This window comes from Passer montanus, unplaced genomic scaffold, assembly GCF_014805655.1.
Source record: "Passer montanus isolate IOZ18808 unplaced genomic scaffold, ASM1480565v1 scaffold15, whole genome shotgun sequence".
Classification (NCBI taxonomy): domain Eukaryota; kingdom Metazoa; phylum Chordata; class Aves; order Passeriformes; family Passeridae; genus Passer; species Passer montanus.
In genome coordinates, this window is record NW_024362051.1 from 12,738,472 (window position 1) to 12,766,460 (window position 27,989).

The following is a 27,989-nucleotide window of genomic DNA, read 5'->3' on the forward strand; positions in this document are numbered from 1 at the left end:
AACCTGAAATAATATCTTGTACTTGAAGCAGAGTTCAGGAAAGTTGATGAGATGATGCTGACGGCTGTACAATGAATTAGATCCTTTCTAAACTGAGATTTATTATAAAGTACAAACCATTCTTCAATTCAAAAGTGGAGATGGTGATCCGATGACTGTTTTATTTGTCTGTCTTTTTGTCACAAAACAACTGATTTTGCAAATATTAAACCCAAAGAAAATATGATCTGAACTATTTCTTTTAATTTTTTTTCCATCTCTGAGAGAAGCACTTTTTAAATGCTGTGCCTGGTAGAACATGCTAATGTGGAAAACTCTCAAATTAATTTAGAAACAAAGTATAGATATTTTTGGTTTAAGCTACTAAAAATAAAATAAAATTAAAATTTAAAAAAAGTCAGCTCTCTCAATTTATATATTATTAATACTCAGAACATCTCCTGATCCCAGAGACCGAAGCAGAGAGGGAAAACTCCTACATCCATCCCCAAGCTGAATATTCCGTGAGGTACCAACTGCCAGTCCTGGCAGCCCCGCCACCCTCGTTAGGTGATAAATTAATGCTTGGCTCCCGCTGTGCCCTTGCCAAGCGGGCAGAGCTCCAGCCCGAGCCTGGCTTGTCCAACCGGCACCCACCCTCTAGTGGGATGAGGGAAAAGTGCTGCTCCAGCTGCTCCCGCATGGATGCACCCTGGACAGCTGTGGACACCCAGAGGATGCTCCTGCAGCGTGGCCTCGCTGGGACCTTCCCTGCTCTGCTCCCCTCTGCCCTCCACACCTCTGCTGGGTCGAAAGGGGTTTTGGCTCTGAGAGGTGATTGCAGCCAGGATGAGCTTCTGCAGGAAATCCTGGATAATCTTTCCTTGCGAGCTCTGCGCTGCAGGGTCAGGGCCCTTTTACTGCATTTTTATAGGGGAGCAAGCAGTGATAACCCAGGGAATCAGTGGCTCTGAGTGTCATTCTGTGCCAAAAACAGCGTGGCAGCAGGAGCAGGGCAGGGACTGTCCCCTGTGCTGGCACTGCTGAGGTGACACCGGGATTGATGTGTCCAGTTCTGGGACCCTCAGTTCAGGAAGGACCTGGGGGGGCTGGAGCATGTCCAGGGAAGGGAATGGAGCTGGGGAAGGGGCTGGAGAATCCCTGAGGGAGCTGGGAAGGGGCTCAGCCTGGAGCAAAGGAGGCTCAGGGGCCCTTGTGGCTCTGCACAGCTCCTGCCAGGAGGGGACAGCCGGGGGGTCTGGCTGTGCTCCAGGGAACAGGGACAGGAGCAGAGGGAACGGCCTCAGGCTGGGCCAGGGCAGCTCAGGGTGGGCACAGCAGGAATTTCCCCATGGAAAGGGGGCTCAGGCACTGGAACTGCCCAGGGAGGTTTGGAGAGCCCATCCCTGGAGGGGGAACTCTGGGCTGGGGACAAGGTGGGGATGGGGCACAGGCTGCACTTGATGATACCAGAGTTCTTTTCCAACCTTAATGATTCTATGATTCTACCTTTCTTTTGTTATAAGGAGAAGACCAAATAGACAATCAAACAAAATTGCTCAGGGAAATAAAAATCCAAGCCTAATCTATCTAATATAAAAATACATTAGATAGACCAATATGAATGAAAAGTAATTAAAAAGTGGAATGTTTTTGTTCAACAATGAGCACTGCAGTCAGGCAGGACTCAATGATACCAGAGCTCTTTTCCATCCTTAATGATTCTATGATTCTACCTTTCTTTTGTTCTACCTACACAATCAAACAAAATTGCTCAGGGAAATAAAATTCCAGCCTTAATCCATCTAATATAAAAATACATTAGATATATAACTGAAAAGTAATATAAGGAGAAGACCAAATAGACAATCAAACAAAATTGCTCAGGGAAATAAAATTCCAGCCTTAATCCATCTAATATAAAAATACATTAGATAGACCAATATGAATGAAAAGTAATTAAAAAGTGGAATGTTTTTGTTCAACAATGAGCACTATCCAAGCCTAATCTATCTAATATAAAAATACATTAGATATATAACTGAAAAGTAATTAAAAAGTGGAATGTTTTTGTTCAACAATGAGCACTGCAGTCATGGCACAACCTGTGAATGTGCAGCAGAGCTGTAAGCAGCTCTCAAATATTGGTACAAAATATAAGAGGTGAGGGGAAAAGACCAAACACACAATCAAACAAAATTGCTTAGGGAAATAAAATTCCAGCTCTAATCCATCTAATATAAAAATACATTAGATAGACCAATATAAATGAAAAGTAAAAAGTGGAAGATTTTTTTTCAACAATGAGCACTGCAGTCGTGGCACAACCTGTGAATGTGCAGCAGAGCTGTAAGCAGCTCTCAAATATTGGTACAAAATATAAGAGGTGAGCAGCCTTTAGGGAAAACACTCCTGAAAGGGTTTGCAGACCCTCAGAGATGCTGCTCCAGGGCCAGCCCAGCTCCCAGGGAGGCTGTGGCACGTCCTGCCCTGGGCTGGCTGGCCTTGACTCTTAACAGCACTTCAGTGATCTCCTGTGAGGAGAGGTTTGGGGTTGTTGAGAAAGAAAAGCTTTGGGGTCAGCTGAAGGGAGCCTACAGGAAAAATGGAGAGGTTCTTTACAAGGGATGGAGGCACAGGACAAGAGGGAATGGCTCCAAACTGACCAAAAGTAGGGTTAGATGGGATATTGGGAAGAAATCCTTCCCTGGGAGGGTGGGCAGCCCTGGCACAGTGCCCAGAGCAGCTGTGGCTGCCCCTGGATCCCTGGCAGTGACCAAGGCCAGGCTGGATGGGTTTGGAGTGCCTGGGACAGGGGGAGCTGTCCCTGCCATGGCAGGGGTGGCACTGGATGAGCTTTAAGGTCCCTTTCAACCCAAACCATTCTGTGATTAGGAATTGCCCTGGGATTACAAATACAGCCTGTGCAAGCACTACCCAAAGGAGGCTGACAGTCTCCTGTCCCAGAGCCTTCAAAGGAAAATGGTTGAAAAATGTGATAAGCAGGTAAATGGCTACCCCGGGGTGATGATCCATCGAAATCAGCTGAATAACACCAGCATCCATTATCAAACTTTGCCCAACATTATACACTTAACTGCAAATTTTAAGTCACTACAAAAATTTTCTCTTTAAATAAAGTGGAAAAGTGTTGCAAGCAACTTCTTTTTATTTCACTGCAAAGAATACAATATTTTTTTTTTTTTTAGCTGCAGTTCATAGAAGACAGCCTGGTTTACATGGGAAACTGGGGAATGAGCATTCCCTGCAATGAGTCTGCAGAGGGAAAGAAATGACTTCTCAGAAAGGGCCAAGTTCAGGATTTCAGCCTGCACTTTAAGCAGGGGCTAAGAGTAAAGTCCTGCCTGCTGGAATTGTGAAATCTCTGTAAGCAAGTTTATAAGCAAGTATTAGCACAGCTGGCAAAGGCTTTCAGCTAGGAAAAAGTTATTCCACTGGTGAAGACGTGCAGGAGGGAGCAGATGAAGTCTGAAAAAGCACAGCAGATGGGGGCTGTGTGGACTGCAGGCCAGTCCAGCAGCCACTGCAATATTCATGAAGGACTTTAGGTCTTTAGACAAAAATGCCTTAGCAATAACTATTAGTAAAATTCTTTTTCCTCTATTTTTTTTTCCTGTTGCCTGCACAGACTGGAGTTTTGCAGACAGCTAACAAGAAAACTGCTGGAAATGCCAGACAGAGGGAGGAGATGGGCCTGGCACAAAACGTGCAGTGAGGAGACTGCTTTGGGATGTCCTGGTGGAGCACTTCAGCCCAGCAATGGATTTGGGAAGCAGCTTGCACTGAGCAGAATGCAAAACTCACAACAGCAAAAGATGCCTGTTCATACCAGGGCTCCACTAAAAAAAAAAGCTGTTGTGAAAAGTCAGGTCACAAACAACCGACCAAAGGAAATCCAAAATCTGCACTGCTGAAGAAAAGGAAGGTAGGGAATTGATGCAAACGAGCCAGATTCCCCCAGGGAAGCAGAGAGAGGGGTCTTGTTAAAGCACCAGCTGTTAGCTCCCATCTGTGTGCAATTTCCACTCCTACCCTGTGTGCAGGATGAAGCCCTTCCAAAAGGATTGTGAGCGAGCTGCTGAGAACTGGAGCAGCCCCAAGTGCCCAAGTGTGGTGGGTGTCCCAGAGCTCGGAGAAGAGCTTGTGTTTCCCACAGGGGTTTGAGGCCAGATGCCATCTCCAGGCAGAGACAAAGGTCACCTGTGACAGGATTGCCCAAGTGTAGGGAAACCACATGGGGGAAACCAGAAGTTGCTGAGGCAGCAGAGTCCCCATCCCCAGCTGTCCCCAAGGCCCAAGCAAAACCTCAGACACTCAGCTGCCATCAAAGGTGGGACAGTGACAGCCTGGAAACCACACTGCTGGTCAGAAATAACTCTGTCCCATGGAAAACATGCATGCCTCAAGTACATGGAACTGCAAGAACTAAATAAACTATCATTATCAGGAGAAATCCAACTCCTAGTCGAGTTCATGTGGGTATAATAATAAATTATACAGATATGTCAATAAAATGATCACTGTCTGCAGGGCTGTGGGGCTCTGAGTGACCCATCACTTCAGCTACCTGCTGTTTTACCATGGGAAGTTAAATTAACTGAGAAAGGTGCTGGTTTGGAGGGGGTTCATCTCTCTGTTAACTGAGCTAAGTTTTCTCCTGGACATTTCCAGTGGGTGGGAATAGGAACAATTGCTGACTCTGGGGGCAACTCGTGGTTTCCTCACTGTCCCTGCAGGGTGACAGAGATGAATTGCTCCTCATGTGGACTTTGAGTAAAGTTGTGGTGAATTGTGACAGAGATGAATTGCTCCTTGTGTGGACTTGGAGTGAAATTGTGGTGAATCCTGTTCACAAAACCCATTCATGATCCTCCAGGCCTTTGTGCCATTTATACAGGCTGGTGGGAATCAGCTGCTCCTGCTGGACCAGTTCAGGCTGGATCAAAGACCATATTCTGCAGAAAAATGACATAATCAGGTGGAGTCTGGTGGAAAGTCACGTCACAGGGGACAGAGGTCAGTATACGTGGTGTCACAGGAGAGGCTGGCTCTGAAGCAGCTCAGTGAGGTAAAGGCTGGCAGATGCAGCAGCAGAGAGAAGAGGAAGGTGCAATGTGGCTCTCATGAAAGGCCAGTCCCTTCTCCAGGACTGGAGGACTTGGGAGCCTGCAGTAAAAGCAGAGAGAGCCCTCCAGAAGCTCTGTCATCATCGCACTGGTCAGGCAGCAAGGAAAGAGAAAATCTTACCCTGGAGCACAGCCAGAGGCAATCTGAACTGCCTGAACTGCCCTCAGCACACCCAGCTGCAGCAGAACCAGATGCCAGGAGACACTTGGGCACAAGGATTGTCTGTTGAAGCCTTCATTCACAGATAAATCCATTTTTATCCCAGAGCAAACACCCAGGATGGGACACACCAAGGGAAGTATGTTCAGAGGTTAGATATGGTGCCACCAGACTAAAACAGCACCCAAATATCAAAGTAAAACAGTGATAATCTGCTCTGCTGAACGTCATTCAAAGCCATAAATGCTCAAGAGATACGTCAGAGAATGACACACAGTCTAACCCTAGATTGGAAAAATGAAAACATCCTCACTTAGGTTATGTTGTTTCTGTCCTTAAAACACAGGCTGAACTTTTGGTAGGAGAATAATAGGCTCCAAATCATTTTAATGAGACAAGAGATGAAATTTGCAGGGACTAGGCATCAATTTGAGAGAAATCATATCCTCCTGGCAGGAGATTTAATCATCTGATTATTTCAGGAGACATATTTTGGCATAGGAGCTGTTTGTAGGCGCCAAAAAATCGTGCAGGTTTGTTCAAAACTTCACAGAAGAGGCACAGAACTATTATGTCAGCCAATTAATAGAGACTTTTGACTGAAAAAAAATAGCAATCAATCAAAATTGCCTAAAACAATCCTTTCTCATGTGTCTGAACTCAAAGTACTTCAAAACCAAGCTGATCTTAGATCACCAGCCCATATCCTGCTCTCTTCTTTTCGGTCTTTATTGCTTCTCTGGGGTGATGATCCATCAAGGTCAGCTGAATAACACCAGCATTCATTATCAAACTTTGCCCAACATAATACACTTAACCCCAAAATGTAATCACTACAAAATACTCTCTTTAAATAGGGTGGAAATGGGTTGTGAGAAACTTTTTTTTTTTCACTGCAAAGAACACAATCGACTTTATTTTTTTTTTAAGCTGGAATTCATAGAAGACTGCAGAATATGACCCTGACTTGTTCTTGTGAATCGCTGTCACAAGGCCACTTTGAACCTCTCCTCAGTGCTCTTCAGCCAGCTGAGGACATCTGTGCTGAGCTCTGCTTTCCAGGCACACGGGGAGGAATGTGTATGGACACAGATGTGTATCCACACGTCCCCGAGGGTTCCCTGTGTCAGGAGGGCTCTGAAAGGGGCACCCCGAGGTTTCCATGCCTAACAAATCCTTCCCAGCAATGAGGAAATTGAACAGCCTATACTTTAGCAAACACAAACCCAAAGAGTTGGTCCTGCTTAGTGCATTGAGCTCACCAGAGGTGTTCTTTGAAGGAGAGGCAAACTGAGGGAACTCCATAACCCTCCTAGACAGATGCAAAAAAAAAGAAGAATTTGGAAATACCCCAGTGTGTTCCAGCAGCCTATAACGGGAGACTGGCTGTGGAAGAAGAATTGCTGGTATGATCTCAGGACTCAAGCCACTGTAGTCAGCCAGTCTGCCCACAACGATGGGCCAGCCAAGACAATACCAGCTCTATGCTCACTGATAATCCAGACCCAAACACAAACGGCATCCCCATGCCACAGGAGCAGGCAGGAGGACGTGGAAACCTCAGGAAGATAGCAAGCTACCTGCTCTCCTAGGTCCAACAGCAGGGAAATTTCTTCTGCTGCTTGCAAAAGCTCCTAATGGGGTCAGCTGAAATGATGGATGTAAACAGCTCCTCCAGCCACAGGCAGTGCCGGATACTCCTACAAGTACTGAGCTCCTGTGGGTATTACACAACTGCCTCTATTCAGGAGGCTAAAAAGGAGTTCAGTCCTGCTTGTATATGCTGGAATCATGACATACAGTGTTCCCATAAATCATATAAATGGGTGTTACTGTGCCACTGGTTGGGACAGCTGCTGTTATTATTGAAAACCCTCCTGGCAACCCAAGCCCGGTGCCATTCAAGCTGAGGCTGGCCTCAGTGCAGCTTGTGCTGGGCTCAAGCCTGTGCCCTGCAGTTTTCCCAAAAGATTTGGGCAGAGTTGAGGCTGCTGTGCCCGTTCTCCATCACCCAAGGGTGGCACATGTTGACACGGAGCCCTGTCACCACCAGCTCTGTCCCCCTCCAGGCTGCTCTGACCCCTTGGAGCAGGGGCTGCTCCACACCCCAGCCTGCTTTCCACTTGGATGGAATGCCTGGTGTGTCACAGGCCGCTGGGGACAGCCACCCCAACCTTCCTGCTGGGGACATCATCACCGACACAGAGCAGCCTCAGAGCTCTCAGGGCACCCAGCAAAGCTGCTGGGGACAGAAGCACAAAAGCACAGGCGGCTTTTACCTCAGCCAAAATGCCAAAGTTATCAGGAGAGACACTTGGCTAAACGCAGAGACTGGAAATGACAGAGAGGAGTCCCAGGAGGCAGCAGAAGGCCATGGACACCCTGTCTGTGGTCTTGTTCTGCACATTCCACCCTCAAGTCGGCTCTGCCTGAACCTCTCACCCACACACTAATTTATTCCTGTGGGTTTTCATGAAATAGGAATTCTGAGACAAGATGTACAGAAAGTTTAGTACATGGTGTAAAAGCTAGCATCCATCATGCCAGCTCTGCCTCTCCAATGAATTCGTTCTGCTTGTTATTATCATCTGTCTATATTCATAAACAATACCCTTATGATTTTTTCCATGCTTATTTATTTCCTCAGTCACTGACTTGGTTTCCCGAGGCTATCAGAAAATTACATATAAATATTTATATAAACAGATCTCTGTTTTGAAATGGTCCCCAGCTACTTCTGAATGCAATATGACATCAACCAAAAATCAAGGCATGCTTGGCACACAGAACTCACTGCTGACTGTGAAAATGGATGTAGCTGAAATAGCCCCAGGAAAGGACCCACCAAACTCATATCCAGAATATATTTCATATATATTATGTTTACATTATATTATGCTATATTATGTATGTATTTACATTATATTATTGTGCTTAGATTATATTTCAGTAAATATGGGGCCCAGGATTGGTACATGGATGGGCAAAACTCTTGGGGAGATGGGAGAACAATTCCAAGAGGGGCCATTCGTGCACCAGCCAGATGTGCTGTTAGAGCTGTAGTGCAGCACCACAGCTTATCAAGGGCGTGGAAGGATTGAATTGCACTCCTGGACACATTTCGAGATTAAAATCTGATTACACCAGGACAGAAAAGACAGCAAGTATTATCTCTGAGGGTTTTTCACACAGAAAACAGCATCCAGCAATTCTTCCATTTTGGGTTATAAAGTGAATTGGAATGAGGAGGAAAAATCCTTCTGAAATAATGCCTTTGCAGACATGAGAAACTGCCATGTACGGTGCCATGCTGATGAGCCCAGCTATAATCCAATCTTTGCTTTCTGCTGACTGGCTGAGCTCTGGTGGTTTATGATGTCAGAGGAACCCCTCAAAAGAATTATAGCCTTTTAGTCAGCTCTGAACCACGTATTATTATGAATACTAAACTGGTTCAAGTGCTCTTTTGGTCTTGCTCTAACATTAGACAAAGTCTCAAGCAATTACCTATCTCTTCAAGGAATGTGTTTTCCTTGGCGTGGGATCCTGCTGGAAGCAGGAGGGAACATTTGTGGATACAACTTCCCCAGAGCCAGCACAGGGCAAGGTACAAACACCAGGACAGGGCTCCCGTCCCCACAGCCCCACAAAATAAAAGGATTCCACCACAAGCAAACCTTATTCATGGTAAAAACACGTTCAATGAACACAGATAGGGGCGATGCAGGCGAGAGGCACATTGTGGTGGCAAAGTCACTGCAAGTTACATTGTGGTGGGTAAACACTACGTTAATTTGAAAACAGATTCCAGCATTAGCCCTGCAGAAAGAGGGGTTCAGGCAGTTCCTGCATCCAAGTGGCCCCAGTAAGATCCATGACAGCAGCAGGACCATAATTTGTATTTTAAAAGTTGTCTGTCCAGTGTTGGTAGCTGGAGCAGGACCACAGCTCTGTGACTCTGCCCCCTACACTGACCCCTGGTTTTTCTAAGCCTGGCTCTAACTGCTGAGATTTGGAGAATCTTTTTAGCCTCAACTGACAATTAACTATTTACTTAAAAGTGGGGGGTTTTTTTTAATGTGAATTTCAACTTACAGTACTCATTATTCCACAGGAAGAATAAAAACCTGTCAATTGTGTCATGTAGGTCACGGATGCCATACTTCTAAGGCAACATGGTCAACAGGCTGTGCTGTGTGTCAGAGCATCTGCCCAGATCCCACAGGAGTGAAAAGAGAGGTCCTACCAGGCCAGAGGCACACCTGGACCTATGGGTTAATTATTGTCCGATCCAACTGAGAACTCCCAAAGCAGTGGGAAGACCATCTATACATAAAAAGTGAAACGTGGTTATGGAAGGCCAGTGAGAGCCCAAGATCAGACTGCAGAGATGATTTTCTCCCTCAGGGCTCTTCCCAGCCCTGCAGGATTGCACTGAATTTCTTGGGTTCAACACAAAACCAAAAACTGAGCCTTCATTTCTCCACCAGCTGTTGGCCTCTGCAGGGCCGTTCCCAGGAGCAGCAGATGCACTGCGGGTCCCAGGTCAGCCCAGCTGAGAGCAGCCAGAGCAGCTCCAGAGCACTGCATTGTTTGGACTCTGATTGTGGAATCGCTGCTCGGTGCAGTCTGTGGGTGGTGACTCGGGTGCTATAATTACCACTCTAATTACATTGGCACGTTTCCCTCTTGGCGAGCCCCATGGAATTACAGTCCCGTTACCTGACCTGCCTTTCTGATAGTCCTACCACCATGGGCTGGAGCATTTTGCTTTTGGTCTGCCCACAAGCTCGTAGGCTTAGTGTGAGTTGGAAGGCCAGGAATGCCAAGGTAGGTTGTTTTTTTTTTTTTTCCCAGAGCAAAAAAAAAATGTTGTCAACGTTCACTTTGACTGCAAGTTTTACTTGTGGCTCCTTCACGAGGTGAGGAGGAGGAGGAGGAATGGAGGAACCAGATCACTGGAAGGATCTGGTACTTCAGAGGAGAAAGGACTAGCAAATCTTGCCCATCTTTAACTTCTGCCTTGTGTAACTGCACCACAAACACACAAAAACTGGGTGTGCCTGATAAATATGTCACCTGGGACACGGGATCAAATTGTTTGCATTGTGCTTTGGCATTAATGTCATAGCAGTAATTCTCTCCTCTCCTGTAGATACCGCTTCAGGATTTGGTGGGTTCAAAAACTCAAAACCATCCCGTGTTGCACATGGAAGCCAGCTCACCTCTGGATCTGATGCTGCACATAACTGAGCCCATGTTAACCTTGAATCACATAAAACAAAGAGAATGCTTTATGTGCCACGGGGTCTTCAGCTGGGGGACCCAGAAAATGCTTTTTTGCTCTCTTCTCTCCCAAAATCAAGCAGGGTTTCTGCGGAAGAGCTGTGAGGAGTTTCCATGCTCCTCCAAGCTGGATCCCACACTGCAGCCCCGGGTTGGGAGCCAGAGCTGTGTCCCAGCAGGCCGTGGTCTGGATGAAACCAGAGACTCCACTGCAAATCTTTTGCAGATCCTTCTTTCCTTTACAGCACTCAGGGGGATTCGGTTTTGGTGACTTTGCTGAACAATTCTCTAAATCAAAGCTGCTTCTTGAAACTCTCAAATTTTTTTTTTCCCTGATGGATTTTTCTCCCTTCTGATTTGGAGCCAGCCTGGGAATAGGGGTGCTACAGGACGTTCAGCACTTCTCTGTGTCAGGCTGCAGCTGCCTGAGGTAGCCACTTCACTCGAGGAAATTATTTGAGGTTTTCTGAGAGCCTCCTGACAGTAGGTAAAGATTGTTTCAGCTTGTGGGAGCGCCAGCTAGCAGCCTCCATAACCTGAATGACATGCAATGCCATAAAAACTCCTGCTAAAACTCACTCTGTCCGTGCAAGATGCTGATTCTGACGTCAGGGTCTGACATTTCAGCCATCACGGAGCAGCTCATCTGCATAAGAACTGGCAAGTTGGAGATGGCCTACAAGTATCTCCTAGCAGAGGACCCTTCCATGGATTATTTTAGCTAAGAATGTAACTCTCCACGTCTTGCAGATCTCTTCCCTGTTCTCTCAGGGCAGAAAAAAAAAATGTACTACTGTGAGAAAAAGGGAGAAATGGATGATTTTTGGCCAAAGCTCTTCTGTGGTGACTAAGCAGACTGCAGTCTGATATGTCTCAGTCTGAACAGCCCCATTTTGATGACCCTGTCACACATAATTACCAACAGAACTTCCAGTTTTTCCTTAGCTCGTGCAGTAGTCCCAGAAATCCTGACTGTTGGGCATTATCTGCCTTATATGAGTTGTAATCTCATCACATTTTTGTTTATATCCACCAGTAATAGAAAACATGCATATCTTCAGTTTGACTTCAAGAATAAAGTAAATATATAATTCTGGCAAATTGTTTGGAATTACAGTTTAACAGCATCTGGTTCAGATATTCTGTAGTAAATTGTTGGCACAGGCATTGCCACATTTTTTTTATTATTATTATTATTTGAACCAAAATGTTCTCAGAAACATGTGTTTTTCGTCCAACTTCCATGTAATCCGTTTTATGACAGCCACAAAGCTGACGAAGTTTGAAACTTAAACTACCTGGGCAGAAGGGATTGTTTCTGGACACTCATTACACAGCTGATTAACTGAGGAATAAGCAATTCTGGCATGTAACCCGGCGTGTCAGTTGTTTTGCTTTTTGTCTCAAGGAGTTGTCTTTCTTGAAATACCTCCCCAGGTACAATGTGTACATTCCACCCTGTTTTGCTCACAAATTACATACCTGTCTTTTATGTCAAGTCCAATAGAGCTGCACCAGGTTTTCTTATTCCACATTAAAAGTAACCAATTACTTGAGTAAATACCTGTTTTAAAAATATCTCAGAGTGGTTTCCTGCCGCTCTAAATACTGAAATATTCAGCAGCATTTCTGACTCTTATAAATCTTTCCAATAGTTCATATTTTATCAAAGAAGCCACATCAGCCTTAAACCTGTCCATAACTCATTGAGAACATTCCTGAAATACATGATTTTTACACAAGCAATCAGGAAGAGAATGTCTGTGTAATTTTTAATATAATTAGCTTTGGCTTTCCATACATTTAATTTTCTGTGACTTTATTGTCAACTTCTGCTCATTCCTCATAAAAAACTAGCTACCAGAAATTCAAAATCAATGATGAGAGGGGGAAAGTGGCTTAAAATACAACCCTTTGAAGCCTCCCAACAGACCTACATTTACTGAGCCCAACAGGTTCTCCAGTGTCGAATCCCATTTCAGTCACTGTCAGCAGCTTTATTCGCACCATCCGAGAACCAGCTTGTGGGAATTAAATCAACGTGTTCCCAGAGCAGGTCCCACACCAGGAGGAACCAAGTCCAAGAGGCAGCTTCCCCCGATCTCCTGACCACGTTCCCAGCAGGGCTTTGCAGCTCTGGGCTGGCCTCGTAATGATGTGTCATTTGCAAGTCAGCACCTTGCACTAAGCCTCGAGGTGGGAAAATTACCCAGGAGGAGAGGCAACACTAAATTCCCCTGTCTTGCTTATTTTCTGGAGTCTGATGAAATCCCACTGCGCTGCTGGGGCTGCACAGCACAGCTCACTCTAACTCTAGTGTGAAATGTGTTTAGTCACAGATAGAAAGCCCAGAACGCAGACCTTGGCACACCTTCCCCACAGCATCCTCTTCCCTTTTGAAGTCATCAGCCTCTCTGTCCTTCTGAACTGGGTGTGCTGGAGCCTCTTGCACAGCATTCCTCAGCCTTCACCTGCCTGCAACGGCCTTGCAGGGACACAGCCCTCTTAATAGTCATGAGGGCAGCTCATCTCCCTAAAGACGCCAAACAATTAAACGCTTCCCATTTCAAGGCAGTTGCAAAACGCTCGTGCCACTGCTTGATCATATGAAGCCTCAATCGAGTTATGAAACACTCTTAAAAAGAAAAGCCTGTGTATGTTAACTAAAGGCAGCTCAGAGTGTGTTCCTGAAAGCCAACAGGTGCTCAGAGCTTCTGGAAGGAGTCATGATCCTCTCCAGGCGTTACTGCTCAAATATGTCCTCAAACGCCTCGCAGCAGGACACCATCCTGCACTCAGGCTCCTGTGCCCACTGGAGCAAAGCTGCAGTGCCTTTGGGATTCAGGCATCCCAAGTGCCCTGGAAACCAGCCCCTAAATCGCTGGAATTGGTAGCTATTCTATAAAATCACCTGGCAGTCCATCATGCTGCCAGGGAGTGAGTTACGCCACGCTCCGAGAGACGCCAGATTTGCTGGAGCATGACCTGTGGATCCCTCACAGCACTCACTCCAAAGGGCAGCCACAGCTCCCTGACTCCCTGAGGACAGGCTGCATGGCACCAGGTCCTCTAATCCCAGGAGCACCCCGAGGAGTGACCTGGAGAGAGAGAAAAGCAGGGAAATCCCGCAGCTCTGAGTGCCACCCGCTGCCCAGCTCTGCTGAGCAGGAGGAGATGGGAAATGCTCAACGTGCAGATTTCTTCCCCAAAGTGACACGAGGAGGGGCTATTTTGGTAAGGAAAAGATGTTAAAATAACCTTGATTGCAGTCATTAATACAATATGGGCTGAAAAGGAGGAGCAGCCCACTAAGGCAGCCAGGGCTGTGGGGCTCGAAGGATAGGCTTTGAGAAATTAGGAAAGCTGACTAGAGGAATCAAGCTGAGGGAGGAACATGGGGTCTGGAGGATGGACACTGCACAGAATGCAAAAGTCCAAAAGGTAAAACACGTCCAAAAATTGTAACTTTAAAAAGATGCAGAAAGATTGATGAGGAATGGCTGCAGGAGGACATCAGACTGAAAGCAGCAGGGAAACAGCATTACGAGAAACCATCATTTGCCAGGCACTGGAAAAAATAATATTTTATATAGATGTAATACAAACTCACTGGTTAGAAGCAGTGCATTGGCTGTTATTTCCTACAACAGAGAAAAACTGCCATCCCTTAAATTCTCCTGCCTGAGTTCAACTCATTCAGCCCCCGGTCTGTGAGCGCTCGAGCTAAGTTAGACCTAGCAAAGGCAATTAAATAGCAAAACTCTTCAGCAGTATAAATAGTAAGAGAACAAGGACAAAAGAAGAGCCAGGCACTCCGGGTGAGGTACAAATGAAGAAGAAAAAGCGATTCCTCTATTAGCCCTGCTGTCAGAAAGGGCAGAGCCCATCCCAGGGGCACGGGGGCTTTGCAGACATCCTCACTGGCACAGCCAGCTCCTCAGAGGAAAGCTGCAAGTTGCAGTTCTGAAAGCAGCAGCATGTTGATAAAAGGGAATTTCCACACGAGCTTGGCACCGCCGTTAAGAATTTCAACCTTAAAAAAAAAAGACGTTGCGATGTCAAACCCTCCGCGAGGATAAAACACTAAAATAAAAACTTCGCAGGGCTCAGCCCCGGCACACAAACCCCGTGGGCCTTGAGACAAAACCGGGGGAGGCCTGGGGGCTGCCGGGGGGGGTCGGGACGTGCCTGCCGGTGCGTAGCCGTGGAGCCATGGTCCTGCGGCGCGGTGTCACGTCCCGCCGAGGAGACCCTTGCTCGGGGAGGTGTGAGTGGATTTCCTCAAGTGCATTTTGACAGCTGTGAGGAAGCGGGCGGCAGCAGCAGCTGGAGACATTCCTAGCTGCGCCCCCCACCCCACCGCGGCGGGACCCCCGCCCCCGGCACGGCGCTGCCGGGGGGCTGCAGGGGAGGGGGCGGCAGGACGGCGGGGTCTGATGAAACATCTGATGTGCATTACGGCAGGGGCAAGGGGAGACGCGCTCGCCCCTCCCCGGCCAGCGCGGCACTTCTCATCACCTGCTACGGATTTTCCTACGTCGTGCTGTGGTGTGTGTGTCCCCCACCCCGCTCCAGCTACCGGACAAAAGGCAGAGCTGCTGGGGGGGTTGCAAGGGTGATGCTCACCCCACGATCTGAGGGGGGTTGTCCCCCCAGGAAAGCAGCGCCCGTCCCTGTTCGGCCATCCGGGCGTGCACCCAGGGTACCACTTCCCCCCTTCAAGTGATGTACTTGGCTCAAATCCCCTCGCAGCAAGCATGGTACAAAATCCCAGGGTGGGGGGGGGAAAAAACCGAGGCGGTGGAAGGTTTCCAAGAAAGTCATTGCAATAGCTGCTTCGGAAAGGGATTTTTTTTTTTCTTTGAAATCAAGTCTTGCCATGAGGCGGCAGTGCCGCAGGACGGCCGGCGCTGGCAGCCGGCTCCGGGCACGGGCACCCCGCTGCTCCTCGCACAGGGCCGGCGGCGGGAGCGCCCCGAACTTGCCGAGGGGGTGGGGGACCGCTGGCTGCCGCCTCCCTCCCAAGCGCGTCAAAATTTTTCACCTTCTTCTTCCTCTTTTTTTTTTTTTTTAAATCTATGAAAAACTGTTGCACACATTCCGCGGAGCGACACCTGCTCGGCTCCCTCATGCGAGTGACACCGGGGCTCGGCGGGGATATTTGAGGCTCCCTCCGGCGCCGCCGCCGCCACTCCGCGCTCGCCGCCGCGCCGGGCACATGCGGTTCGCGGGGCCGCGGCGAGCAGCGCGCTGGGCCCGGGTGCGGCACCCCGCGGGGGAGGACGCGGCGGCGGCGGCGGGGGGAAGGCGCGACCATGTGCGCGGAGCTCGGCGGAAAGCTGGTGGCCCCGGCGCTGCTGCTGGCCCTGCTGCTGGCCAGCGCCCGGGCGGCCGCGGGCACTGAGGCCACGCACCCGCCGGAGGGGCCGCAGGACAGGACCCCGCAGCAGAAGGGGCGCCTGTCCCTGCAGAACACAGGTACGGCTGGGGGGGGCACCGGGCTGGCCGCTGCGTGTCCCCCTCCCCTCGCTGCTGCTGCTGCTGCAGCCGCGTCGAGTTGTGACAGGCGTTTTATTTCGCTGTCCGACTGTCAGGCGTAGATCGTCGCAGGAAATCGGAGCTCGCTCCCACTTCCCTTTAAAGCCCGGCTCTGCCAAGCACGTGTTGCCCGTGCAGAGCCGCGGCCCCGCGGCCGGAGCCCCGCGGAGATGCTGCGAGCCCGGCGAGGAGAAAGTTTCTCGGCGCAGCGTTTGGAAGCGGGCGGAGGGCCGGGGGCAGCCGGGAGGGTCCGGGGATGATCACCGGGGCTCTGCCTCCATCCGGAGGGAGCCGGGCAGTGATGCAACGGGCCGGGGGTTTCTCTCCTCCTCTCCCGCCCCCCGCGCTCCCTCCCCCGGGCATTATCTGCCTAGGAAGAGAGAGTTGGGGCGTGCACTTGGCTGGATCGCTTCCCAGCCGTGCAAAGAGAGAGCGCGGGATCCAGACGCTTCCCTTCCCCCCCTCCCTTTTCTCCCTTTTCCCCTTTTTTTTTTTTTTTTTTTTTTTTTTTAACACTCTCCGCGCTGCGAGACGTGTTTAAACACACACGAGCAGGAATGCACGAATGCCCATTAGGGACTGCCACATGTGAATCACGGCACTGTGCAGTTCTCAGCACGCTGGAGCCAGGACATGTGATCCGGCAGAAAGGGTTTGCATCCGGATGCCAACACAAGCAGCGGAGCCGCGCTGCCCGGCCCCGAGCGCGCCCGGCTCCGCGCTCCGCAGCGCTGCCGCTCCACAAAGGGCTCCAGTGCCCCTTCCCCCTCCGTGTTCGCTCAGCCTTCCCTCTGTGGCTCCGGCAACCCCTGGATCCCACCCCTGTGCCACCCCCAGATGCACTTCAGGGCAGGTAGAAGGGGGGGAAAAAAAAAAAGAAAAAAAGGAAAAAAAAGTGCGGCGGTAGTGATTTGGGTTTGGGCTGGTGGCGGGGGGGTCGTGAGAACTCCGGCGTTTCCATCCGCGGCTCCTCGCTCTCTGCCTTGCAGCGGGTGGAAATTAGACCGAAAGTTGCTGTAAAGACTTGCAAATGGACCGCATGGCAGAGGGGGAGGCTGGGGATGGCTGAAACGCGCTGCGGTTCGAGGGGGATTAGGCTGGCTCCCAAGGGCGAACTTTAATTAAAGGTACCACAGGGCACAGAGTACAGGAATTCTTAGCATCCTCAGTTCTGGTCTAAAAGCTGCCCCTGTTTAACTTTATCCCCAGGCTTTTTAAGCAACCACCTTCCCTCTGGCAGTACTACTACATCCATTTTTTTAAAGGACTAGGAGCTGTCATGTTAAGAATTAGATTTTTGGGTTGGTGGGGTTGGTTTGGTTTTGTTATCTTTCTTTTTTTTTTTTCTGAAAGTGAGTATTAGACAGCATTTTTTGCAGTATTACATAACATCTGAAAGGGCAGAATAAACACATATGTAACTGCTAGGTCCAGTACATCTATTTTATGTACTACATATAGAAATATAAGTCTTTTCTATTGTTTTCTGCATAGCTGAGCACACAGTTGCATTTTTATACAACTCCTGGTGCAAAGGACTTTGCCTATCAGTGGGAGTTTTGCCATTAACTTGAGAGACATCCTGACAGGCAAAACCCAGTGGGCTGTAAAAAACCTTGTGCTAAATGACCAGAAACTTGCTCAAAGTACCAAAAATGAAAAATTTTGGCTGACTGGGTCCTGGGCTTCTCATTTTGGCACTTAAATTTGCTGGGGGGGGGCTTTGCACAAGCCAGAGCGCGAAAATCACGCCTGTCCTTTGCTCCTGAGGAATTCAAGAGCATGAGACAGTTCTCAAGTGAAATATCTTGACGTAAGCATAGTGGATTTGGCATTTACTTCTTGGATATCACTTTCATAACGTAATAGACCCAAGTTTTGGCCTAATTCCTGCGAAAAACGGGCACGATTAACCATTGTCACGCATTTTTCTCTCAAATTGATGTTGGTAGCAAAACAACTCCGTCCCTCTACCCACCACCGGTTCCTGTGAGGAGTTCTTCAAATTAACTCTAACCAATACTCGTTTTAGCTGAAATCCAGCACTGCCTGGTAAATGCTGGCGATGTGGGATGTGGAGTGTTTGAGTGCTTTGAGAACAATTCTTGCGAGATCCGAGGCTTACACGAGATCTGCATGACATTCCTGCACAACGCTGGAAAATTCGATGCCCAGGTAACACGGGGAGATGTCCTACCTGTCTGCTTGCTTCTAACACACACTTGGCATGTTCTGCAGCTCCTTAACACATCTTTGCACAGAAAAAATCCCAGAGCTGGCCTACTTGCCGTGATTCACTAATTCACTAGGAATTTTTTGGTTGAAAGGTCCAGAATCAGGACCTCAGGACAGTAATAAAGCAGCAACGTGTCCTAGGAGACAGGCTGGCTGTAGCTGCAGCTGCCTGGATCCCTTCCACCTCCTGTACCCAGGATAACTCCAGCAGAACCCTTCATGGAGCCAAACATGGGTTTAGGAAACCTGGGTGGCTTAAGCTTCTACACCATGTTTGTTCAAAGCCGACTATGAGGCACAACAATTCATTTAGAATTATCTCAGCATTTCCCAATGGGCAGTTACCAAAGCTGGCCCTCAAGACTTGCACACAACCAGCCCAGGCAACCTCCCAAAGCTGCAGTACCCAAGCAAGCCTTGGGTTCGAGCACTGACGTTAAAATACGTTACTTCCATGGTATGTGGTATTAAGTTTGTCTCCTTCATTTTCTCCCCAGACCATTTATGCATCATTGAGCCATCCTGTTATTATGTCTTGTAAACCTCCTCTCCCATTTCAGAGTGGAGGGAAGGGAGCATTCCGACAGGCCAGCAGCATTTGGCCTGACCGGGCAGCTTGCAGAATGACTTGACCAAAAGCACCAGCTACATGGCACTGCTCAAAGTGTGGCACAAAGCAGAGCTGTCCTCAGGATCCAGCCTGTCCCATGAGGGGTGGTGGGACCACCCAGTAGGGAGCACTTTTTAGGAGTGCTGGAGCTTTAGGTTCAAATGCTCAAGGATGTATGAAGGCCTGGCTACTCATTAAAATGGGAATTGCTGCTTTTGTGGGTGTCTGAAAACATTCAACTTCATTTCCAAGTGGCTTCCAGAAAACACTCCTTTATCTTTGCACAATATTTCTGTCAGTGGACAGAGCTGACCGAAGGAGTAGGGAAGGAAAGTTGGGAATGCAGGGAATGGTGCCTGTGGAGGCTGAGAGCAGCCATTGATGCCAGATCCCCAGATACTGCTCATCAAACACAGCCTGTCTCACATCCAGGCTGTCCCCAGAGCGGAGCAGAAGATTTAAACCCCTGGAGCTTTATTTAACATGAAGGTGACTTTAACCTCTGCTATGACATGGCTTTTCACAGCTCCTCTCTGTATCATCCCCAGTTATTTCAAGCTGCATTAAATGACAAGACTAACACTGGCCATTTTCTGTTCTCTGCTCTGAAACCTGAGAATTGATGTCAGTTTGGGTTTATATAAGAATTCTCTTTTTCACCCCTGTTTGCCTACTGTGCTGTGTGTGTTTGTTCCTAGAGGGAAGGGCAAGGGGTGAGCCTTTGGTATGGGAAACAGAAAGGGTGAAGCAGCTCTTTGATGAGCAAGAAACATTTCTGGCTTGAAACAATTTGGGGACAAATCTGCTTGCAGGTCTGGGTGAATCTTAGTGTCAGTGGATCTGGGGCACTGCACTCTTGGGATAAAGGATTTGGTCTTCATGGAGCACCTGCATAAAAGAATCTGAGGCTGATGAAGAGCTGGAGGCATTGCCTTCCATGGGCCTGCTCTCAGCAAAGCACAGGGAATCTGAGCAGAGCTGTAGCTGCAGGGTCCAATAAAAGAGGAAAGGAAGGGATAGGGTTGATGCCCACCAAGCAACTGAGTGAAGGAGTCAGTGGTTAAAGAGATGCTGCTGAAGCAGCTTTCCTCCACTTTATTTTTTAGCTTCTTACTGTGATTTTCTTAATCTCACTTCAAATTTCTTGCAACAGGCATGAAGACACTGTAGGATGATGATGATTATTATTATTATTAGTGCTGATTTGAGTCCCTCTCCGAGGAAGAAAATACTGATAGCTGGGGAATAGGCCAGGTGCATATAGATTGTGCATACATGTCTCTGAGTTTGTAAACTAATTTTAAAATTTAAAAAAAACCCTGCAGTTACTGAATGGGTATCTGCTTGTGGTCCTGAGGAGCTCAACCATGGCAGGGTGCCCTCTCCTTTGTGTGAACCTGTTCTGCCACCCTGGAAGCAAATTAATCCAGTAATTCCAGCACTGAATTACTTCAAGGTGCTTACTTTTGCTCTTTCCCTTATTGGGCATTCATCTGTTGGGGCAGAGGAAACCTCAGGGTAGCAGTGAGGAAGCCCTGGGTGTTTCAGGTCCACTGGGATAGCAAAGCTGAGTAACTTGGCAGGGTCTCTAAGGGCAGAGAAGAAGGGGAAAGCCATGAAGTGATATCCTTAGCACTGTAATAACCCTTGACATTGTCCTGCAGAGAAGCAGCTGGCTGGGCATAAATCAGCTGCTGTGCTTAATGGACAAAAATACAGACCTACTCCATTTCTTTCCTTCTCAGGGAAAATCCTTCATTAAAGACGCTCTGAAGTGTAAGGCTCATGCCTTGAGGCATAAATTCAGCTGCATCAGCCGTAAGTGCCCTGCCATTAAAGAGATGGTGTTCCAGTTACAGCGGGAGTGCTACCTGAAGCATGACCTCTGCTCTGCTGCCAAGGAGAACGTCCAGGTCATTGTGGAGATGATTCACTTCAAAGACCTGCTGCAGCATGAGTAAGTGCCTCCGTGCTGGTGCAGTCAGAGCGTGGGAGCTCCTTCCAGGAGTGCCAGTGGGCTGTGCATCTGCCCAAGAGCTGTTTCACCTCCTTCTGGCCTTAAGCACCTCTTGTTTTCCCATGTACAGCACCAAGGTAAAGCTCTCTGTGCAGGGTCCCTTGAAGTTTGTGTAGCAGGGGTGAGATGTGGCTGTGCAAGGAGGTGAAATGAGTTGGAGTTGGATGTGCCAGTCCCCTTGGTGCTCTGGCAGATACACCATGGGTGGCTGCCATTTCCAGAGGCATCTCACAATGCTTTTTTTGTTTTCTGTGCTCAAAGGCATCATTTTGACCTCGGTATCCTGTTAGAGGTGACAACTAAAGAAGGGGGAAGAGGGTTTATGCAAAGTTGTCAGCAAGATGATAATTTCTTCTTTAAATACATACTTTGAAATGTCTTGTAGTTAATTGTCCCTGAAAGAGCTGCAGTCCCCCAGGTAATCTCCCATTCATCTTATTCTTTATTAATCTCAGATGCTTTTTAATAAAACATGGGGCTCTACAGAATGAAGGCACAAGTCAGATTTTTGAGGACTTCATTCCTCTGACTGGGAGCACAGCTGTCCTCCAAGGAATGGCAGGCACAAATCCTACTTGGAATTGATCAAAGCTGCTACATGACAGCAACAAACCAAGCACAAGCTGTTTGTACTGACTCTTTGTGCACAAATGCAAAAATCAGAGCCTGTTTTTCTTGCAGGTGAACGTCTCACTCCTGAAACAAGAAGGCTGAGCCACAGCCTGGCATCAGGCTTAACCTTAGAGCATCTTCCTACCACACCTCTGTGCCTTGATATTGGCACAGAAACTCGAGACAAATTTTTTTTTTGCAGAATCACCTCTTTGGGAATTTTAGCCTTGCATTTTATTTTCCTCACTACCCAGAAGAGCTGTGCTCTGATTCCCTTAGTGCTGGAAACCACCCCCCCACTAATACTTCAGCTGCAGTTGCAGAGAGATGCTTCAATGCCAATTTACTCCCATAAATCCTGTGCTGTGGTTTGTTCCAGCTGGACATGGTGGCCTGAAAGCAAGGCCCTTGCCCTGGACATTCCTGAGGCTGGGATCAAAGGCATGGCTGGGGGCAGAGCTGCTGTGCCCAGGGCCATGGGCAGCAGGGCTCCATCCTGCCCAGCAGCACCTCTCTGGGCTGTGTCAGCAGCTATAAATTGGGTACTTGGCACCAATTAACTCCCCCCATCATTTGGGGATGAAAAGAAGCGTGCGAGCCAAAAGCCTGTCCGAGGAGGAGTGAGTTATCCTTATTTTATGAACAGGCTCAAGCAGGAATGCTCAGAGGCAGCTGCTTATTTCTGGGGAGCTGAGCTGGGGGGTTGTTGGTTGGAGAAGAGAGGGTCATTCAGCTGAACACCTATAATTTGCATGATCTCATTTAGCGCTTCCTACACTCCAGCATCTCCCGGAGTGGGAGCTCGGCTCTCCTATGCGGGACTCCCCAAATAGAACCAGCCAGCCTCCTCCCCTCCCCTAAATTTAGAGGCCATCTCTGAAGCTCTTGAACTAAGGAACTTGTTCGAGATCAATAGGCAAGTGTGGCAGGGCTGGAAATAAAATCACGTCTGCTGACTTGCAGCCTTGTGCTCAGTTCAGGTACTCTGGTCAGGCCAGCTGAAATGCAGAAAGTAAAACAGGCAAGGAGAAATGGGCCAGTATTAATCCGCAGGGCTCTGGCAGGCTCTGAATACCTGAAATATTTGGCAGCTGAGCCACTTTTTAGTCATACCAGTGACCTTTTTTCTTACAAAGATTTCTGCAGAGGTTATGCCCAATTTCAACAACTCATTTCTTGGGAGGGACGGAGGTTTGTGTCCTTTTGCTGGATCACTTTGTATGCAACGTGCTCAGCTCTCTCTTATCTCCTACTTTACATTTAAAACAAAAACCTAAGAGCAGGGAAGCAAGTGGCAGCTCTCAGGCTTGTTCTCTGTTTTGCTCTGGCTGTTCTCTCCCGATGAGTGTTGGGAACGCGGTCGGGCAGCGAAGCCTCCTCCTGAGTCAGCTGTGGGGGTCAGGCTGATTTGCTATGGTGGAAGTGGTGACAGGCCTTGGCAGATTGGTCCCTGCTGCATTCCAAGTAACTTTTTTTTTTTTTTTTTTTTGAGCAGCAGGAACAATCCAGCCATGGGAAATATTTTGAGATAGGGGGAATAGGTGGCTCTCCAAGATTAGCGATTCAAAATGAGTTTAAGTGGTTGGTAAAGTTAGACACTGAGCATAATCTGTTGGTTTTCCTCATGTCTTCTGTTTTAAGTTAATGAGAATAGATTTAGACTTGTCCACAGGCACCAGAGCTGGTGGATAGGGTGCCCAGGAGGTGCAGCCCCACCACCCACCCCATACAGCCACAAGTGCTGGCCCTGGGCAGCTTTCCCCTTGTGCTCTGGCTGCTTTCTGCCATGGAAGATTTTTAAGCACGTCCTTCTGGGCCTGCAAGCAGCTGAGCAGTTGTGTCAATAGACAACATCAATATTGACCCACAAAACTTGTGACCACAAGTATTTTAAAATTGCTGCACTCGGTGACCTGTGGCTGAGAAGCCCGAGTGCCTGTGCTCGAGCTGCTGGTGCCTTGGGGACACTCAGGGCTGGGTGAGAAGCACAGAGGGGATTCAGCCAGGGCATGTTTTAAGTCCTTGTTTGGCTGGGAAAAGGTGGATACTGAAAGCTCCGTAAGGAAATGAAGAAATAAAACTTGGTGTGGGAAGAAAAAAGTGCCACCAAAGTGGATTCCATTTGTCTGAGCTCTGTTCAGGCAGATCCTGGCTCCAGATAGGATCTTGCCTGTGATGGAGATCAACACCCTGTGCTCCAGAGATGATGAGGAAAGCCAGAGACTCTAGCTGAGTGAGAAAATGCCTCCCTCTTGCAGACTGGGGGCTGGTGGGTGCTCTGTAGCTGCCGTTCACCCAGAGGCAGAGCCTGCTTGGTGAAGCTGATGGCTCTGGGCAGGAGCAAGTGTCCTTTGCCTGGTGTCCTGAGTCACAAAGAGGGGAGGGTATGGAAAGAGATGGAGGCAGAAAGTGTGAGACAGTTCTTCCACTTGCCAAGCAAGACCTCATCTGTTCTCTGGTGAACATTCCAGTTCTCCCAGAGTATCTCCAGGGGGAGAGCAAGCAAGATCAATCAATCCAGAGAGGCTTTGACAGGATGCCACTGTGCATTTCCTGCAGCAAAACGCCTGATTAGAATATGGGATTTTCCATAATTAACGTGGGCAGGATTGCTGCTGAGTCAGGGGTTGCCAGGGACTCACACCACTGGATTTGCTGTGCCCAGGGAGGGTGAGGCAGATTCTTCACCGATTCCCTGGGATGGATTTTAACTCTCCCTGCTCCCTTTCCCTCCAGGCCTTACGTTGACCTAGTGAACATCCTGCTCACCTGCGGCGAGGAGGTGAAAAAGGCAATAACGAGGAGCGTCCAGGCCCAGTGTGAACAGAACTGGGGAAGTCTCTGCTCCATCCTGAGCTTCTGCACCTCGGCCGTGCACGGCGACGCCGTCCTGGGAGGCGACAAGAAGGTGGGGGAAGGCAGCAGGGCCGCTGCTGGCCGTGGGGACATGGTGGCCCACGCCGACCCCGAGCACAGGGAGAGCCCACGGGCAGCCAAGGGAGAGAGAGGTGCCAAGGGCCACTCCAACGCCCGGGCCAAGGCTGGGGGCCACGGTGCCAAAGGGGCCCACGGCATCCTGGACCGGGCAGACGAACTGTCCGACTTCTCCGACATCCGGAGGTGAAAAGAGGCACCAGCTCCCCCTTCCCCCCGCCCTCCCCCGGAATCCTCCTCCCTCGAGTTCCATCCTCCTGTCTATGGACATTCCAAAGCATTTCCCATTCAGAGGTCAAGCACAGGGCATTGCAAGATATCTATGGACCTCGGCATCAGTGTGTATATAGTAGCAAAGGGAGAGCAGTGGCAATGGGTTATCGATCCAGCAAACTCGCCGCTCGCGTGGCAAAATGTCTCCAGCTAAATTCTTTCCCCCTTCTTTTTTTTTTTTTTTTTCTTTATGAAACGGACATCATCTGAAATTTAGGGTTTTGTTTGGGGGTTGTCGGGTTGGGTTTGGTTTTGGGGTTTTTGGTTTTTTTTTTCCTTTTGGGTTTTTTTTTTTCCCTTTGGTCTCCTTGGCAGGGGAGAAGGTTCCAAGCGGGCTCTGCCAGGCTGCATGTGGCTGCTTGTGGCTTAGCACCTCCAAAGGTTCAGGGCACAGCCTTACAGCAGATGGCTGAATTCCAGGGGGATTTGGTTTCTGCCTGTGGCTGGGAACGCCAGAGCTCAGGGCTCTCTGTGTGAAGCTCTCTAATGAAGGAGCTGCCCCGTCTCTGGCACAGGAACCGTGTGGTCTGGAGCTCCACCACTTTCTCTGAAGTAACTTCTGAGCCATTGCTCCCACCTGGGCGACGCTGCCTGGTTTTAAGTGCCCCCTGTTTGTTCCTAACAACTGCATAACTTGACACTTGCTGATCACAGAACCATACCCAGTCACTTCAAAGGCAAGTAATCAGCTTCCAGACAAGGCAATGTGACTGTTAAGACTTGCACAGGGTGGAGGACCCCCAAAAGTATTCTCATGGACCTCTGAAAACCCTGTGCATGCTCTCTGCTTCCATCTGCCCCCTCAGTGATACAGGTCTTCCACCCTTACAGCCCAAGCCTAAAGGGGCAGGTGTGGGCTCAGACAGCAAAGAACCCTATAAATCCCCATATATTTAGTTCTTATCAGGGCTGCATTGAAGGCCTGCCTCTCCTTAGCAGTGTGGTGTGGTTTGCTGGGATGTGGAGCCCCACTCTAACCTGCCTATAGCTTGGTTTATCCAAATGCCAAAGACAAGGAGAGGGGATTGACTTGGGTTTTGTAACTCTTGTGCAGGTAACGACAACCAATCTCCACAGAACGAGTTAGTGAAGGTGAAGAGTGTCACGAGCTTATTGTCTTTAAGCAGTTTCAAGTGTGAATGAGGTGTTTGGCCATATCTCTCCTACCCCCTATGCAATTGTTACTCTCAGGTTGCAGCTCTGCAATCCTATATTCCCAGATATTGTACTGGAAGTGGAGGCTGCAGCACCCACAGGGACAGGAGGGTGAGCTCTCACCTTCCTCTAGAGGAAAAAAGGGAGGTTTTCTTAGAAAGTGGGAATCACACCGGGGATTGGAGCCTTCTCGTTTGGAAAGTTGGGGAGGAAAGCTGTGGGGGCAGGAAGGCAGTTCAGCAGAGACAGAACGTACCCATGAACTAACGTGCGTCTTGCTGCATGGTGGGAAGGAGCTGCATAAACAGGAGAGGAGGGTGTTGGAATTTGGCTACAATTTCCAACTCAGATTTCAGTTCCTGCTAAGTGAGCACGGCTCCTAATAGCTACATTCAGGGTTTAATGCAGGGATCCACCCGCAGAACTTGGAGGCACTGCTTTAAATAGCAGCCACGTAGGAGGCAGGAGGGGACAGTTGAGTTGAAAAGGTGTCTCTGTGATCACCAGGTCTCTGCTTAGAGACGTGGCCTCGATCCTGCCCGATTTTGGCAAAGTTCTGTGAGGAAATTTTCATTTGGTTTCAGTGGGAAGGGCTGGGATCAGGCCAGGTTGCTGTAGCAGCAAAGACCACGGTGATGGTGCAGTGAGTGTGACATCTGCCCCATGTGGGGCTGGTGACAGCTCAGCCACCCCTGGGGCACCCAGGCTGCCCCACAGAGCACCCTGGATTGGCCCTGACTCTTGTGGCCACCTCCTCTGCCCCAAAATCCTGCTGGTGGTGCCCTAAGAAGGTTTCTGGCGTGTGCCTCCATGGGTTTCCTGCAAGTGTCCTCTCCCCCTTGGTGGCACAACCACCACGAAGAACAAGCTCAAACCAAAAAGACAATCCAAGCATTTTAGCACAAAAAAAAAAGAAGAAAACAATAAAAAAAAAAAGCTAACACAAACCAGAAACAACAACTTGCTACCAATGTTCTTGCATTGAACTAAAATAAGATCCCTCTGTCATTAGAGGTCTTGATTCATCAATGGGAACCAAACAGAGATCTACATCTTTGAATGTCTCAGTCAACATATCACCTCAGCATGCATACAGTTTTATTTGTATTCATTGGTTCTGTGGGGAAAATTGTGTATTCCCCTTGTTTAGTCAATGAAAATTGGGGAGGGGGGGACAAGCTGTGGGTGGGAGGGGTTTTTGTATAAGGCATCATTTTTTTTTTCCTCTGTGTGTGAAGATTTTATGTGTTCATCTACTGATTCCACATATGCTATTATTGTAAATATTTAACATTTCTATTTATTATAGTGTCCCCATTTAAAAAAAAGAACACTGCTGGCTATGATAATTTAAACGTATGTCATGACCTGTGTTGTATATATTCATGCCACTAGTATGGTTTTTTTATGTTTAAAGCTGCGTAAATATAGTTTTATACAGTTCCATAATGTTATTGACAGCATAAATCATTTATTTATTGTTAAACCTTTCTTTCATATCTAACAGATAGGGTGTGTTTTACCTGAGATTATTTTATTGTGACATCTACATAGCCTTAATTCTTTATAAAAAAGAAAAAGGAGAAAAAAAAAGTCCATTTAGATACTGTATGATGCTTTAATTGACATTCCTTATGAACTTGCTGTTCATGAAGGAGGTTTAGCTTAAAAGCCAAGGTATGAATGTTTCCTTTATGCTTTGCATCTGGAATGAGCCTTGTTCTGGAATGAAAATACTGCGAGAGAAGCAAAACGCCTACAGGAAAAAAGATAGCAGTAAACCCTGGAAAATGCTGTCCTAACTTACAGTGCTGAACTAAAAGGAGAAAAAATAAAATTAAATAAATAAATAAAAAGACAAACTGTCCTTAATTCCAAATCTCTGGGAGAAAAACATACTAGTTTTATCTCGTGTAGAGTTTGCAGCCAAATAAGCTTGTAAATACAGAAAATGCATATGGCTTTAGACAAAGCTCTGTACCTTTCACACACTATTATTTTCCTTAAACACTAATAAATGTTTTGAATAAGTCTGTGGCTGGG

General features: G+C 48.2%; 1 protein-coding gene across 1 annotated transcript; it reads left to right on the forward strand.

Moving 5' to 3' along the window:
• Window positions 1–15,712: 15,712 nt before the first annotated feature.
• On the forward strand, window positions 15,713–27,977 carry STC2 (stanniocalcin 2). Its single transcript, XM_039701387.1, has 4 exons — window positions 15,713–16,050; window positions 18,143–18,285; window positions 20,701–20,912; window positions 24,321–27,977. The coding sequence occupies exons 1-4, from the start codon at window positions 15,888–15,890 to the stop codon at window positions 24,706–24,708; spliced, it is 906 nt and encodes a 301-aa protein (XP_039557321.1). The 5' UTR covers window positions 15,713–15,887; the 3' UTR covers window positions 24,709–27,977.
• Window positions 27,978–27,989: the final 12 nt, after the last annotated feature.

Coding starts and splice junctions, on each gene's coding strand:
- STC2 (XM_039701387.1), top strand. CDS start 15,888: ATGTGCGCGGAGCTCGGCGGAAAGCTGGTGGCCCCGGCGCTGCTGCTG. Junction 18,286..20,700: donor CTGGAAAATTCGATGCCCAG/GTAACACGGGGA, acceptor TTTCCTTCTCAG/GGAAAATCCTTCATTAAAGA. Junction 20,913..24,320: donor AAAGACCTGCTGCAGCATGA/GTAAGTGCCTCC, acceptor CTTTCCCTCCAG/GCCTTACGTTGACCTAGTGA.